The 12,748-nt window shown below is 30.9% G+C and overlaps 1 protein-coding gene across 1 annotated transcript in view; it reads left to right on the forward strand.

The window, feature by feature from the left end:
* LOC106464887 (putative protein kinase C delta type homolog) overlaps nt 1-12,542 on the forward strand; it is a 15,645-nt gene extending 3,103 nt beyond the window's left edge. The window contains exons 3-9 of the mRNA XM_022392692.1: nt 253-426; nt 639-730; nt 1,220-1,282; nt 4,517-4,658; nt 7,554-7,742; nt 9,370-9,510; nt 10,901-12,542. Of these exons, the coding sequence (XP_022248400.1) occupies nt 253-426; nt 639-730; nt 1,220-1,282; nt 4,517-4,658; nt 7,554-7,742; nt 9,370-9,510; nt 10,901-11,047 (948 nt within the window). The 3' untranslated portion in view covers nt 11,048-12,542. The remainder of the gene's footprint in view (nt 1-252; nt 427-638; nt 731-1,219; nt 1,283-4,516; nt 4,659-7,553; nt 7,743-9,369; nt 9,511-10,900) is intronic.
* The last annotated feature ends 206 nt before the right edge of the window (nt 12,543-12,748 follow it).

Genomic DNA, 12,748 nt, shown 5'->3' on the forward strand with positions numbered 1-12,748 from the left:
CCTTCACCAAATTTGTCACGAAGGATTGTTTGGCCCATGCGAAGTAACATGCAAACTTGCGGTTTCACACTTTACGTTTCGTAGTTGCTTCATGTCCTAAGATAACCTTTCATTAATCATGAATTTACATAACTTCCATCAGGGAACTGGTACTCCAGCTAGTTAAAAATAAAATAAAACATTAAAATGATCGCATGCATGTCTCAAGTTGATATGTCTTGTGAAATACTAAAAATTATATATTTTATCAAGGTGATGTTAGCTGAGCTTAAGGGGACCGACCGATATTTCGCTATCAAGTGCTTAAAGAAGAATATAGTGATAGAAGATAATGACATAGAGAGCACAGTTATTGAAAGGAAGATGTTAGCACTCGGAAACAGCCACCCATTCCTATGTAAACTTTTCTGTACTTTTCAGACCGAGGTTTGTGATGTTCTTGTGTATTAAAATTATAAGTAACTGGAAAAATGTACCTATAAACACACTATATTATTACTTTTAAAACACTGGATGATTAGGAGTATATCATTTTAATTTAATTAAGAGAAAAGTGTGTGGAAATAAAAATATTTTAGTACATGTTACTAAACCACTCTTGTCGTTATTAACTAAGTATATTTCCATCGTTATTACAGGGTCATCTTTTCTACGCTATGGAATATTTGGGTGGAGGTGATCTTATGTTTCATGTCGAACAATCTGGAAAATTTGATCAGGATAGAGCCAGGTGACGGTTGATTACGGTTATTTCATCTTTCTAACATTATTTAGAAATATTTACAAAATTACAAGTAATGATAAATAAATAGTAAATTTGATATGTTTTATTATGTTGTTTCTATTTTTAAAGAGTGGTGAAAAACATCTTTTAATGTCTTTTTTACGATATATTGTGTTTCATTGGAAATTTTCTATAAATAAAATTCCCACAACTCAAGTCTGTTTGTTTGAAGTTAAGCATAAAGCTACACACCCGGTTTCTAGTGTTGTAAGTCCGCAGACATGCCGCTGTGTCACTGGGGAGCCAACTCAAATCAACTTAGTTATGAACTTTCTGTACTTTTTTTAGCTTAATAGTAAAAACCTTCATAAACATAAATTATTTTTACAAATAACAGTACGATAGTTCATTATAAGCAGTATAAACAATATTCATTAATATGAGCTTACATATATGAATAATGTTTTTCATAAAAGCAATTTGTTTAATCAACAGGTTTTATGCCGCAGAGATTGTGGTAACCCTAATGTTCATGCACAAGAAAAGAATCATCTACAGGTTGGAAGTTTTCTTTTATAGCTTTGTCTTTTTTCTGTAGTTATTATATGAAATATATATATGATTACCGAATACTGTTTATTGAGAAATAATTTGTATAGTTGTAAAGTCCCACTTTTATTTCAACTATGCCTTTTATAGGGTAACCAAAAAATAATTTATCAAGAAGACAACAAATAATCAACTTAATATAATTATTTGTACTTTCAGAAGACAGAGCTGAAACAAAAATACGAAACGAGGTCGAAACATTCTAGATCACATTATTTAAAATAATAATAATATAATGTTACCTTTTCATATTGCAAATTAAGTCAAAACTAAATATGACTTCTTTTTTAATAATGTATTCTCTATCAGTTTCGTTCCATTCGTTTATACGCATGTTTCGTAAGCAGTTGTATAATGGCTTGAAATTAGTATTTTCCGTGAAAGTGTTTACAAGTTGGCTTTATTTTCCAAATAAAAATAAAATTTTTCCAATGCCGTAGCTTTTCGCTTTCAATAGCTCTGTAATAATATGTATTCTTTCCTAAATAAAGACAACTATCCGAACCATCGCAATACGAACGTAGTGAGCTCTATGCATAAGAGATTATAAATCCTATACCGGTAACTTGGAGTTTTGTGTACATACAGTGTGCGCCATCTTGTATTTCATTTTGGCGTAATTTAAGCAACACCGAATGGTTCCGTGAAGAATTTTCAAATTATACATTATGTACTATTCAGTTAAATTTAGGTACAAAGAATAAAATACAGGGTATCTTTGTCAACCCAAATAGATTCATATGCCATATTTTAAAATATCCAACTAAACTTATTCGCCTAAATAATTCTATTAACATTTCCATGGCAATAAAAAATGGCGTTGATTTGACAACCATCGAACAGATCTATGGCTCTGCGCTTTCGCTTCTGACTAATTCAGATAACCAATTCAAGTGTGAAAAACGCGTAGTTTTGGAACTACGTTGTCACTAGGCGCTACCTACCTTACCTTATTAAGTTTCAATTCATAATCATCGTAAAAGTTGTATTATTGTAAGAAATGACAGACGTTTTTCCGTGTGAACTGCGAAAAAATAGTTCACGTATCTTGAATATTCACGTGAGACTCAAACAAATATTTAGGCTTGCTCGGTGCTTGCCGACGTAAATATGAAGCGTTTGTAAAAAGCAAAGTATTCATCTGAATTATAATAACCACTCATATTAGGCCTATAATTATTCAATATGTTTCATGCAAGCTTCTTGTTTTCTGCTAGTTCAATCATACTATACCCGTACCTGAACTGCTCATAGTTATATAAAACAAAAAGCGGGAAAATACTTACACTAAAAAAAATGGTAATTTCGTAAATGATAAATAAATATTTAATGTTCACAGCATTGAAAATATAAAAGCCATCAAATTCTTCAAAAATTAGTAAATAATGGATGAATGAGTAAATGTTATTCTTATATTTATTCGTGCAATTTATTGTAAATATTTTTATAACACACTATGAAATAAACTCGTTCTTCCCGTACAATGTAAGTAGATAATCGAAAATGAATGAAGTTTCGGCAATGACTATTAATACTAATTAACGTAGATTATATAGCGGAGAAATTCATACTTCACGTAAAAAGCATAGATAAACTTTAGCCCTAATTGTTGATTTTTAGGCGCGTGTTGGAATTTGTATCGAGAAGTAATGGTTTTGGAGTTATTTATAAACCACAAAAAGGTAAAGAATTAACTTAATATGTTTCCTTGCGTGTTTATTTATGTTACTGAAGTAACTGTCTTTATTAAAGTTAACGCTATAAACGTCGTAGTTTTGCACTTTTATAGAGGAATGCAAGTTGAATGTCGTTCACTTTTGCACTCGTATAGAGCAATGCACGTTAAATGTCGCTCACTTTTGCACTCGTGTGAACGTAAGCACTGCACATTTAGCCTATAGCCCTATACGAATATTGGGTTTCTATGTGAGCTAGCACGCATACACATACGGATTGACTAATACATTTTGATCTTTAAATTACATAGATAGAGTGTTCCATACTGCAGTAACTTTTTTTATTTGTTTGTTGTTTTTTTTCTATTGTGTTGATTCGTTTTCCTTATTTGGTGAAAATAAAGCTCAGTTCAGTCCACTAATGATAAAAAATTAGTTTATTTCTTCCTTAACCTGCAGACTATTATCACTTTTACACAGTTGTGCGTGTTGGCCTAAGTTCACAAATAACGTTTTCACCTTCAAATTCAACAGAGATTTACTCACTAATGGTACTACGACTAACGTACAAATAAAATTATAGAATTATATGTTATTATCTGTGGATTTTCACATATAAAAACTAACAAGTTAAATGTGAATTTTGGTGTTTAAAACGTAAAATTAGGAGTATTATACTGCATATTTATAAAGAGCGTTTCAAAGAATATTTTGTCTTTCATCGTTCAACCCACCTGTTGAGCTCTGGTATTGTACGAAAGACCCCTTATGGGAGAAGAAATACAGATCTAAAATGCTATTTTTACATGCCTCGGCTTTTGAATACGAAATGGACAAATTAAAAGGAATGTAATAAACAAACATATAGGGTTTTTGTTCTTTTTATCACATATTTTAGGGCTATTGGTTTTTATTTTTTCGCCCGTTTTCGATATTAAAACCGTAACTTTTAAAGCTATACTTTTAGCATTTTAACAATAAAAATACGTTTTTACAATACAAAAATCATTCAATCGTTCATATCATTGATGTTCTATGTTAGACACAGAAGATAAAGTTGTATATTTTTTTTTAGGCTTGACAAAAGTTTTATTTATTTATTGCTAATTTTCAAACTATAAAAACTTGTTTTTATTACTTTCTCTACATCGAACAAAATTGCAACAAAAAAAGAAATTCATAATTACGTGAACAAATATAAAGCAAACAGACAACATATATTTCGTTAATTCATTTTAAGGACATTCAAAAAGAAAAAAGCCTGTAAAACATGAAATATTTTATTAACTATTCTATAAATAAGAACCTCTAAAACAAATCACTATTTAAGATATAAAGAATAGTAACAGCGAACAATACTGTCTAGTAATTTTGAAGAAATTCGGGAAAACTTAGTTGCCGGTTAGGTTAACAAATAAACTAATTTACTCAAGACAACAACGATTAACATGAGTTACATTTTTAAGAGTTTCTCAAAATCAGGGACCTTCTATTTCTTTTTCTGCAGAGACTTGAAACTAGACAATATTTTGCTTGACTCTGAAGGACATATTCGATTGGTCGACTTTGGAATGTGTCAGTTACGAAGTTATAACGAAGAGTGTCTTCCTTCAAACTTTTGTGGCACCCCTGAGTATATGGCTCCAGAAGTACGTACCAACTGCTTTTTTTTACCTTTTTTTATATACGGCACGTGTAGTTTGGTGCTACTCTCCACAGAGGTTCACCGCTAATTTCGGTGCGAACTCACATGTAACTTTCACTTACTAGTAACCCAATAATGAATTCATACATAAAGTTTAGTTACTAGTAATCCAATATTGAACTGACACCTAAAGCTTAGTCACTTGTAATCCAATATTGAATTCATACATAAGGTTTAGTTATTAGTAATCCAATATTGAACTCACACCTAAAATTTAGTCACTTGTAATCCAATATTGAATTCATACATAAAGTTTAGTTACTAGTAATCCAAAATTGAACTCACACCTAAAGTTTAGTCACTTGTAATCCAATATTGAATTCATACATAAAATTTAGTTATTAGTAATCCAATATTGAACTCACACCTAAAGTTTAGTCACTTGTAATCCAAAACTGAACTCACACATAAAGTGAAGTCATTTGTAATCCAATATTGAAATCACACAAAATTTAGTCACTTGTAATCCAATATTGAACTCACACATAAAGTGTAGTCATTTGTAATCCAATATTGAACTTTTATTCTCTTTGAAACTTTCATGAAATGCTAGTTTCCTGAATATTGTGTTTGAGTTGTTAAAATGTTTTGCTTTTTCCTTTTAATACGGCAGAAACAGCGTTTTGATTTCTGTAGCGTTCTGTTAAACTCAGCTTACAGAAAATTCAGAATGTTAAACATACTGTATAGTGAAGTCAGTGTTGTTTTTGTTGTAATTAATTTGAAATATTTACTTAATTTTCTGGATTTTCATTTGCCGTTTTAACAAAATTATTCTTTATGCGCCAAGCTTTTATTGAGCCTATTTTAAAAGAAATATCTCACTACTAGTGAATTCTTCATTCATGATACTAAATAACAACAATTTGAATGTTGCCTTGGATCAATGGTTAACTGATTTCTACTAATACTGAATAACAATAATTGAAATGTTGCCTTGGATCAATGCTTAACTAGTTTCTACTAATATCTTGAATAGATGTTGTCTAAAAGTTATAAGCGAATAAGCACTTAACGCTTTTGTTGCCAGAATGTTCAAGTGTTCTGTTTATTTCCGGTTGATTGTAGCCTGGTTTGATACCTCCATGGCAAAACCAATAGAAACAAACTGAAACAGATAACCTATACGTTTATATTGTATATATCCCGTGTGAATAACGCTAGATTCTTCAAGTTACAATACGTAATAATAATGCACATTATTTGGTAATTCAATGTGCTATTGTTCCTTTCTTTAAAAAATTCCCATCACCAAATATCACATGAGAGACGCTCTCTAACGCATGCCATTGGGGAGTTCTAATTCCCTTACTAACACTATCTAGAAGTACTTTACAAATATACAAAGTTGTACGTGTTGATACATGTACAACTATAAAGCAGTTGAAAATACTATATTATTCACGTATTTGTATAATGAAAGAAACTATTACTTGCCCTCTGAGAGTAGAACAAACATATATATATATATATATTTGTCTTTTAAGTTACACACTAGTACCCCTACCAAATAAACGCTGAAAATAAAACTCTAAGAAAAGGAAAATAAATCTGATAAGATATAGACTTCATCGCTTGTAAACTTAAAGCACCGCTTGCAAAAATCCATAAAAAAGACAACAAACAAATCAGCAACAGAACAGTATGTTACAGATCTGAGGTATATTTAGAAAGCTATATTTTCAATAAAAATAAACAGACTTTCGGGATTCTTTAAATATAGGATGAGTTCGCTTCTTTTAAGTTCCGCATTGACAAGAATTTTTGACGTAGTGGCTTTCCGCCCCAGTAGCTCAGCAGTAATTCTGCAAGCTTACGACGCAAAATTCGAATTTCAATACTAAAGGTGGATAGAGAACAAATAGCCCAATATGCAACTTTCTTTTAACAAAAACCAAACCAAATCGCCCTAGTGTGCTAGTTTGATGAGTATAACTATATTTTATTTTAATGAACACATATATGCACAATTATGTATATTCGTGTATTATTATAATTAAATAATTCATCGGGTGTATTCACACTAACGCATTTACGGGTATTTTAAAGTATAAGTACTATTATAGTTCGTAAAGAATATGTAATCTAATAATGTTAACATTTCAAATAGTATAAGTACTATTATAGTTCGTAAAGAATATGTAATCTAATAATGTTAACATTTCAAATAGTATAAGTACTATTATAGTTCGTAAAGAATATGTAATCTAATAATGTTAACATTTAAAATAACCAGATTTGTTAAACGGTTTATAGTTGATTATAAAGGAATCATACACACAAGTTGCCAATTAATTTTATTTTGGCTTCACATATTATACGACTTATCAATTTTACCCTTATATTTAGTTTTTATATCAAAAACACGTACTCATGCATCGTTTGTTGTTATAAACCGCACTAATGCATATAACCTATCTTATTAGGCATCTTTATTCCTTTCAATTGTTGAATAAATAATCACACGAATTAACCTTTGTTGGCTAACAGAGTTTCTAATAACACACACAGATGCAAGAGAATACCATCAACATTGTAGTTAATCCCACTAATTACTGCTGGAATTCTGTGTGTTTTATATAGATATTTTATAATTTCGTCTAATCGTTTTGGTCGTTTAATCAGTTCTTTAACTGTTCTAACAAGCCAAAATGTATTAGATGCTCCTGATATAACGTACTTCTCCTACATCGTATTTCCTGTCGTTTGGTTGAAGCTTTCTGTTTCGTCGGTGGTAATGTGATGTGTATTGCATGAACACGTGTTTATTAGTACATTCCTTCTTTCAAAACCAGCATTATGGAAATATTTCGCAATCTTTCGTTTTCCACTTCCGCAGATGATCAAAGGGCAACAGTACAACCAGTCTGTTGACTGGTGGTCCTTCGGAGTGTTACTGTACGAGATGCTAACAGGACAGTCTCCTTATAACGGAACCGATGAAGCCGAGCTATTCTGGTCGATCTGTAATGAAGAGGTTTATTACCCCAGGTTCCTTAGTAAAGAAGCAAAAGAGATAATTTCTTTAGTAAGTACAATATTTTTAGGCATTTTCATGCCACTAACTTCGATAATTCAAAACATTGTAGTTTGTTAAGATTTAAATCCACTATTACTAGATTCATTTCTAGAATTGTATATCTAGTACGCCCTCGATATGCCAACAAACTAGAATAGGAGTTTATCTAAATAGATTAGTCTTTAAAATTCAGTAAGTAAACATCCATCATCTTATTTAGGCCTAGTCGAGGACTGACTTAATGTCTTCTGTTTGACAAAGTTCAGAGATTCTACAGTTAAAGATGTTAGCTCTGTTGATAAATAGTATTTGGAAACAAATATTGTTACTGCTCTTCCAAAATATTTAATATTTTGTACAGGTAAATGTAAGTTTAATGTAAAATAAAAAGCCACTTAAAAATTATAACCTCTCTCGTTTCTATATAAAATATCGTTTAAAAACATAGTTTAAACATAATTATTTCGAGCTCTACAACGTAATTAATGAACAAACATAACTCAAGTACACTGTATCATTGCACAATATTTAAATTCAAACAAAACTGATCATTAAGCACGAGCACGGTTCGTCGCTATGGTAGAGCTCCGGATTTCGAAAGTGGTGAGCCGGGTTCGAATCCATGCGATACCAAAAAATACCCCTTTAACTTAGGGGTGTGTTATAAGAGTGCTAATCCATCCATTAGTGTGGGTAAAGCGTGGCTACCTTCCTTCTAGTCAACAGTTCAAAATTAGGAACGTACAAATCCAGATTTAAATACCCAACTGGTTTACAAAAAGGATTTATCTGCAACGTAAATATAAATTATTGATTTTGATGAAAAATTAATTGACTGAAAGAGCTAGCAAATTAAAATAATTCGCAAAAGTGTGTACTAATAATACAGTAAATATTATATCAGTAGATGAAGTATGCTGATATTCCCGTACTATAGATCTGTACTTACTCTTCCTTATCTTATTCTACCATTCTTCTATAAAACTCCATTACTTTAGGAATACTTTGATAAGTATTTAAATAACCATTTAATGTGGACAAGTGAGGGGTCTTTTCACTGAATAATCCTAACTCAAGTCTTGTGAAGTAGAGCAAAAAAATCACTTAATTTTACTCTTTCACTATAGTGAAGAAAGTGTGAAATTTCTGACATTTTTGATATAGAAATTTAGGTTTCCGGTCGAGCACTGGAGAGAATTAAACAAACAAAACACAACTATGTTGTTTGCCTTGGTCAGACCTTATGAGATTCGAAGTTAGATCTGTGCATGTTGATTTGTGTTTTCTACAGAAACTTGTTCAAAGTTGTTTTTTATAATCAATAATTTGTAATATTTTTCTAAGAACTTATGATTTAATCAGTGAATGATAAGTTGCAATATCTGATTTTAACAAACATTCCATATTTTCAGATTTTTCTAATAATATATGAATACTTTACTATAAAAGCGCCCATGGATTGCCTGTTATATAAAATCAAAATAGAAGAAATTCGATGTAAAGATGTACATGTTCCTGCAAGTTTTAAAACTTTAGCAGTTAAATAAGTTTCAAATCATAATGATGTATGTGCCTATATTTGTGAAGGTCAAAGTAAACAGTATAATGTGAAAAAATATTTTTTTTTTTTATACAGCTTCTTCAAAAGGATCCGACTATGCGACTGGGGATGCCCACGTGCTCAGCAGGAAACATAATGTATCAGCCTTTCTTCAAGTCTGTCAGTTGGGAGAGGATTGAACGTAAACTAATTGAACCACCTTTCAAGCCTACACTGGTCAGTATAACAGTTATATCTAGCAATTCTGCGTGTTTTTAACAAATGATATATTAATATTTCCATAGTAGTGATTTTCGTGAAGATTACTATCTTTATTTGTATATGTTGATCAACATTAAACTTCGTCCTAACGTTTACAATACAGCCATGTGATATTTTTTTAATCTATCTGTGTGTAGTCAACCCTATCAAGTAGCAACATCCCATCACCTTTATCAGGCTTAGTAATGATAATATCCGTTGTACATTTTAAATGCTTTGAAGCAGACATCCTTTCTACATAATTTGTTTTGTTTTGATTATAGCTATATAATCTGTGTCAAGAGCAATACTGCCAAGATGAGTCTTAAAGTTAGCAAATGTATTTGTCCCAAATTGGTCCCTTTTTTATCTAACGTAAAATGCCTCAAAAGGGATTAGGAACTCCACTAGACGTAGTTTAGGAGGGGGCATAGCCCAAATCATTCCATTCTATATTATTTAACTCATACTCATTATTAATAATGCTTTCTGAAGTTCGTAAGAAGCTGACCCTGGTATGGTGTATTAAGTATATATATATATATTTTTTAGCTGTTTGAGATTCATATTTATGCACATTATGATGACGATTTGTACTCCTGAAAAAGAATAGTCAACTATTCGAAAGCACTCGAGTTTTGGGTCTTATTTTAAGTCGATGACGATTTGGTATATTTCACGATTATTTTTAATTGAATAATTCAGAGTTATGTATTCTAATGAATTATTAGCTTTAATAATAACATTTTGGACTTCATATTTAACACTTTAAACCATTCTTAAGATGAAAGTGAAATAAAACTTTTATTTTTATTATGCCATAACAATGTTAACAATCATAACTGAAAATACGATTGTAACGTTTTTAGTGATGATTTTGTTTTAGTATATGATCATTAATTTCTGATCAAAGCAAGTTACGTACATTGATCAGAACTAAAAATTAACCAAATATTTAATATACAAAATGTAATATTTCGGTTTAACTAGGAATATTCATTATCGTAAAACAAACATTAATAATGATTAGTATGTAGTTATTCATCAGTTCGGTAGCCTCGCTGTTTGCGGTATTTCTGACCGTAAGTAAAATATAATATTTGAGTATTAAAATTTACCTTAAAAACGAGGTAATCTCCAGCAAGGTCAGGGTATTATTGAGAACCTTCGCAAGAGTAATTGAAACCGATTCACTCAAGCTCTGTGATGGTAGTCTAGAATTAACGTCTTCATCACTAAAATCCAACAGTTTTTCTAAGCCTGAAGTTCGTTGAGACATAATTATCTAATATGCTATAATGTATACTTAGGTTTTGTATCTTATATAAACTCTGTCATTAAAATGAAGGCGTTTATATTGTTTCAGTCAGGACCAAGTGATGTAAGTAACTTTGACGATGGCTTTACCAGGGAAACAGCGGTCCTGACCCCGTTAGAACCCCAATTGCTAGCTACAATGGATCAGCAGCAGTTTAAGGGATTCAGCTACACTAACCCCAGTATGACTGACTAACTCGTTAAGATCTGCTAGCGTGGTGATTACACAGATTAAATCCATGGCAACTACAGAAGAAGAATATTTGAGACCTTCTATGACTGACTAACTCGATAAGATCTGCTAGCGTGGTGATTACACAGATTAAATCCATGGCAACTACAGAAGAAGAGTATTTGAGACCTTCTATGACTGACTAACTCGTTAAGATCTGCTAGCGTGGTGATTACACAGATTAAATCCATGGCAACTACAGAAGAAGAGTATTTGAGACCTTCTATGATTGATTAACTCGTTAAGATCTGCTAGCGTGGTGATAACACAGATTAAGTCCATGGCAACTACAGAAGAAAAGGGTCAACCAAAGAAACATAAGCTGCAGTTAGTTCGGCTACTTAAGCTATTATACTGATAACTAGGATATTTATTTCCTTAACTTATAGAAAGTATGTCTTACTTTCTGCGTGAATTTAGTTCTTCTGAGAACGAAAGTAAGTAAATTCAAGTTTTAAATTAAGAAGAGAACTACAAAATCAACAACAGATAAATAACTTGTGAAAGCAATCTTTGTTGCTGTAAGCTTGTCTAGAGACTTCTTTGATAATCAGTTTTCAGTCCTTATGTCACACCATCTTAGGAAAATTAGGAGTGTCTTGTAAAAGGAAAAGTTTAACAGTATGCTTAAAATCTTATGTCTCATACCTGAAACAAAATATTATAAGGAATAAAGTTAGTTGATAATTCTTTTAAATTGGAGACATTCCAAAAACATATTATCGTTACTTAAATATTAAACGTTTACTTGTCATTTATTTGAAACTCTCTATGGAGATGTTAGCAAATTGCCAAGCAAATCCGAAGACGTGTAAAGAAAATTGTTACGTAATTACAGTTAAACTATTTTTCGAAAGTGGTGTGAGTTTGGATCATGCGTCTACACACTCTTGTTAAAATAATAGTAGAGATAAAGTATCTGATGCTTATACAAGATATTGTGATTTAACATCATGCTCCTGTAATACGTATTTAAATCATTTACTTAGCTTAAAATAAATTTTATATGCCGTCGTTATGTCGAAAAAAATCTATGTGTAAGAGCTACACAGCGCCCTCACTAGAAATTTCAACTAAACAATAAAGAGTATCCCGCCGATTCTACCGGTAGAGTTTCTATCGATGTATATTATGTTAAAGGTATAATTACCTAGTTGAATTATTCTAGTCTTCCTAATGCAATATTATGTAATATTCTACTATACTATGCAAAATTATTCTACGATCTAAAAATATTAAGTCCATTGTTTGGCATTCAAGACGTTATAGTATAAGCTTAATTATATACAAAGTATTTCTAGAATATATTTTCATATAATGTTAGGACTGTTGTTAATACACGTTTTGATAAATCTGATTATAAGTACTTTTTTGTACAAATAAACAGTACGTCATTGATTGACTATTTCTGCACTTTTTTTACTTGTGTGTAAAATAATTTTGGAAAATATGCTTGAAACAAAACGTCAATATCTTAAAACTTTTAATCGAAATAACTTAATCTTCTTATCTCTATACTTCTCCTCTCCCCTTTTTTACAGTTTGTATGTTTTTATTCTCTTGTAAAAATAAAGCTTGACTGCTTTAAATCAGTTTAATAAAAATGTTTGAAAATCAGTCTTCTGTATCGTTCTCCCAATGTTTTCAAGGTGAAATATCTTGGTA

This window comes from Limulus polyphemus, unplaced genomic scaffold (assembly GCF_000517525.1).
Source record: "Limulus polyphemus unplaced genomic scaffold, Limulus_polyphemus-2.1.2 Scaffold1771, whole genome shotgun sequence".
Lineage (NCBI taxonomy): Eukaryota > Metazoa > Arthropoda > Merostomata > Xiphosura > Limulidae > Limulus > Limulus polyphemus.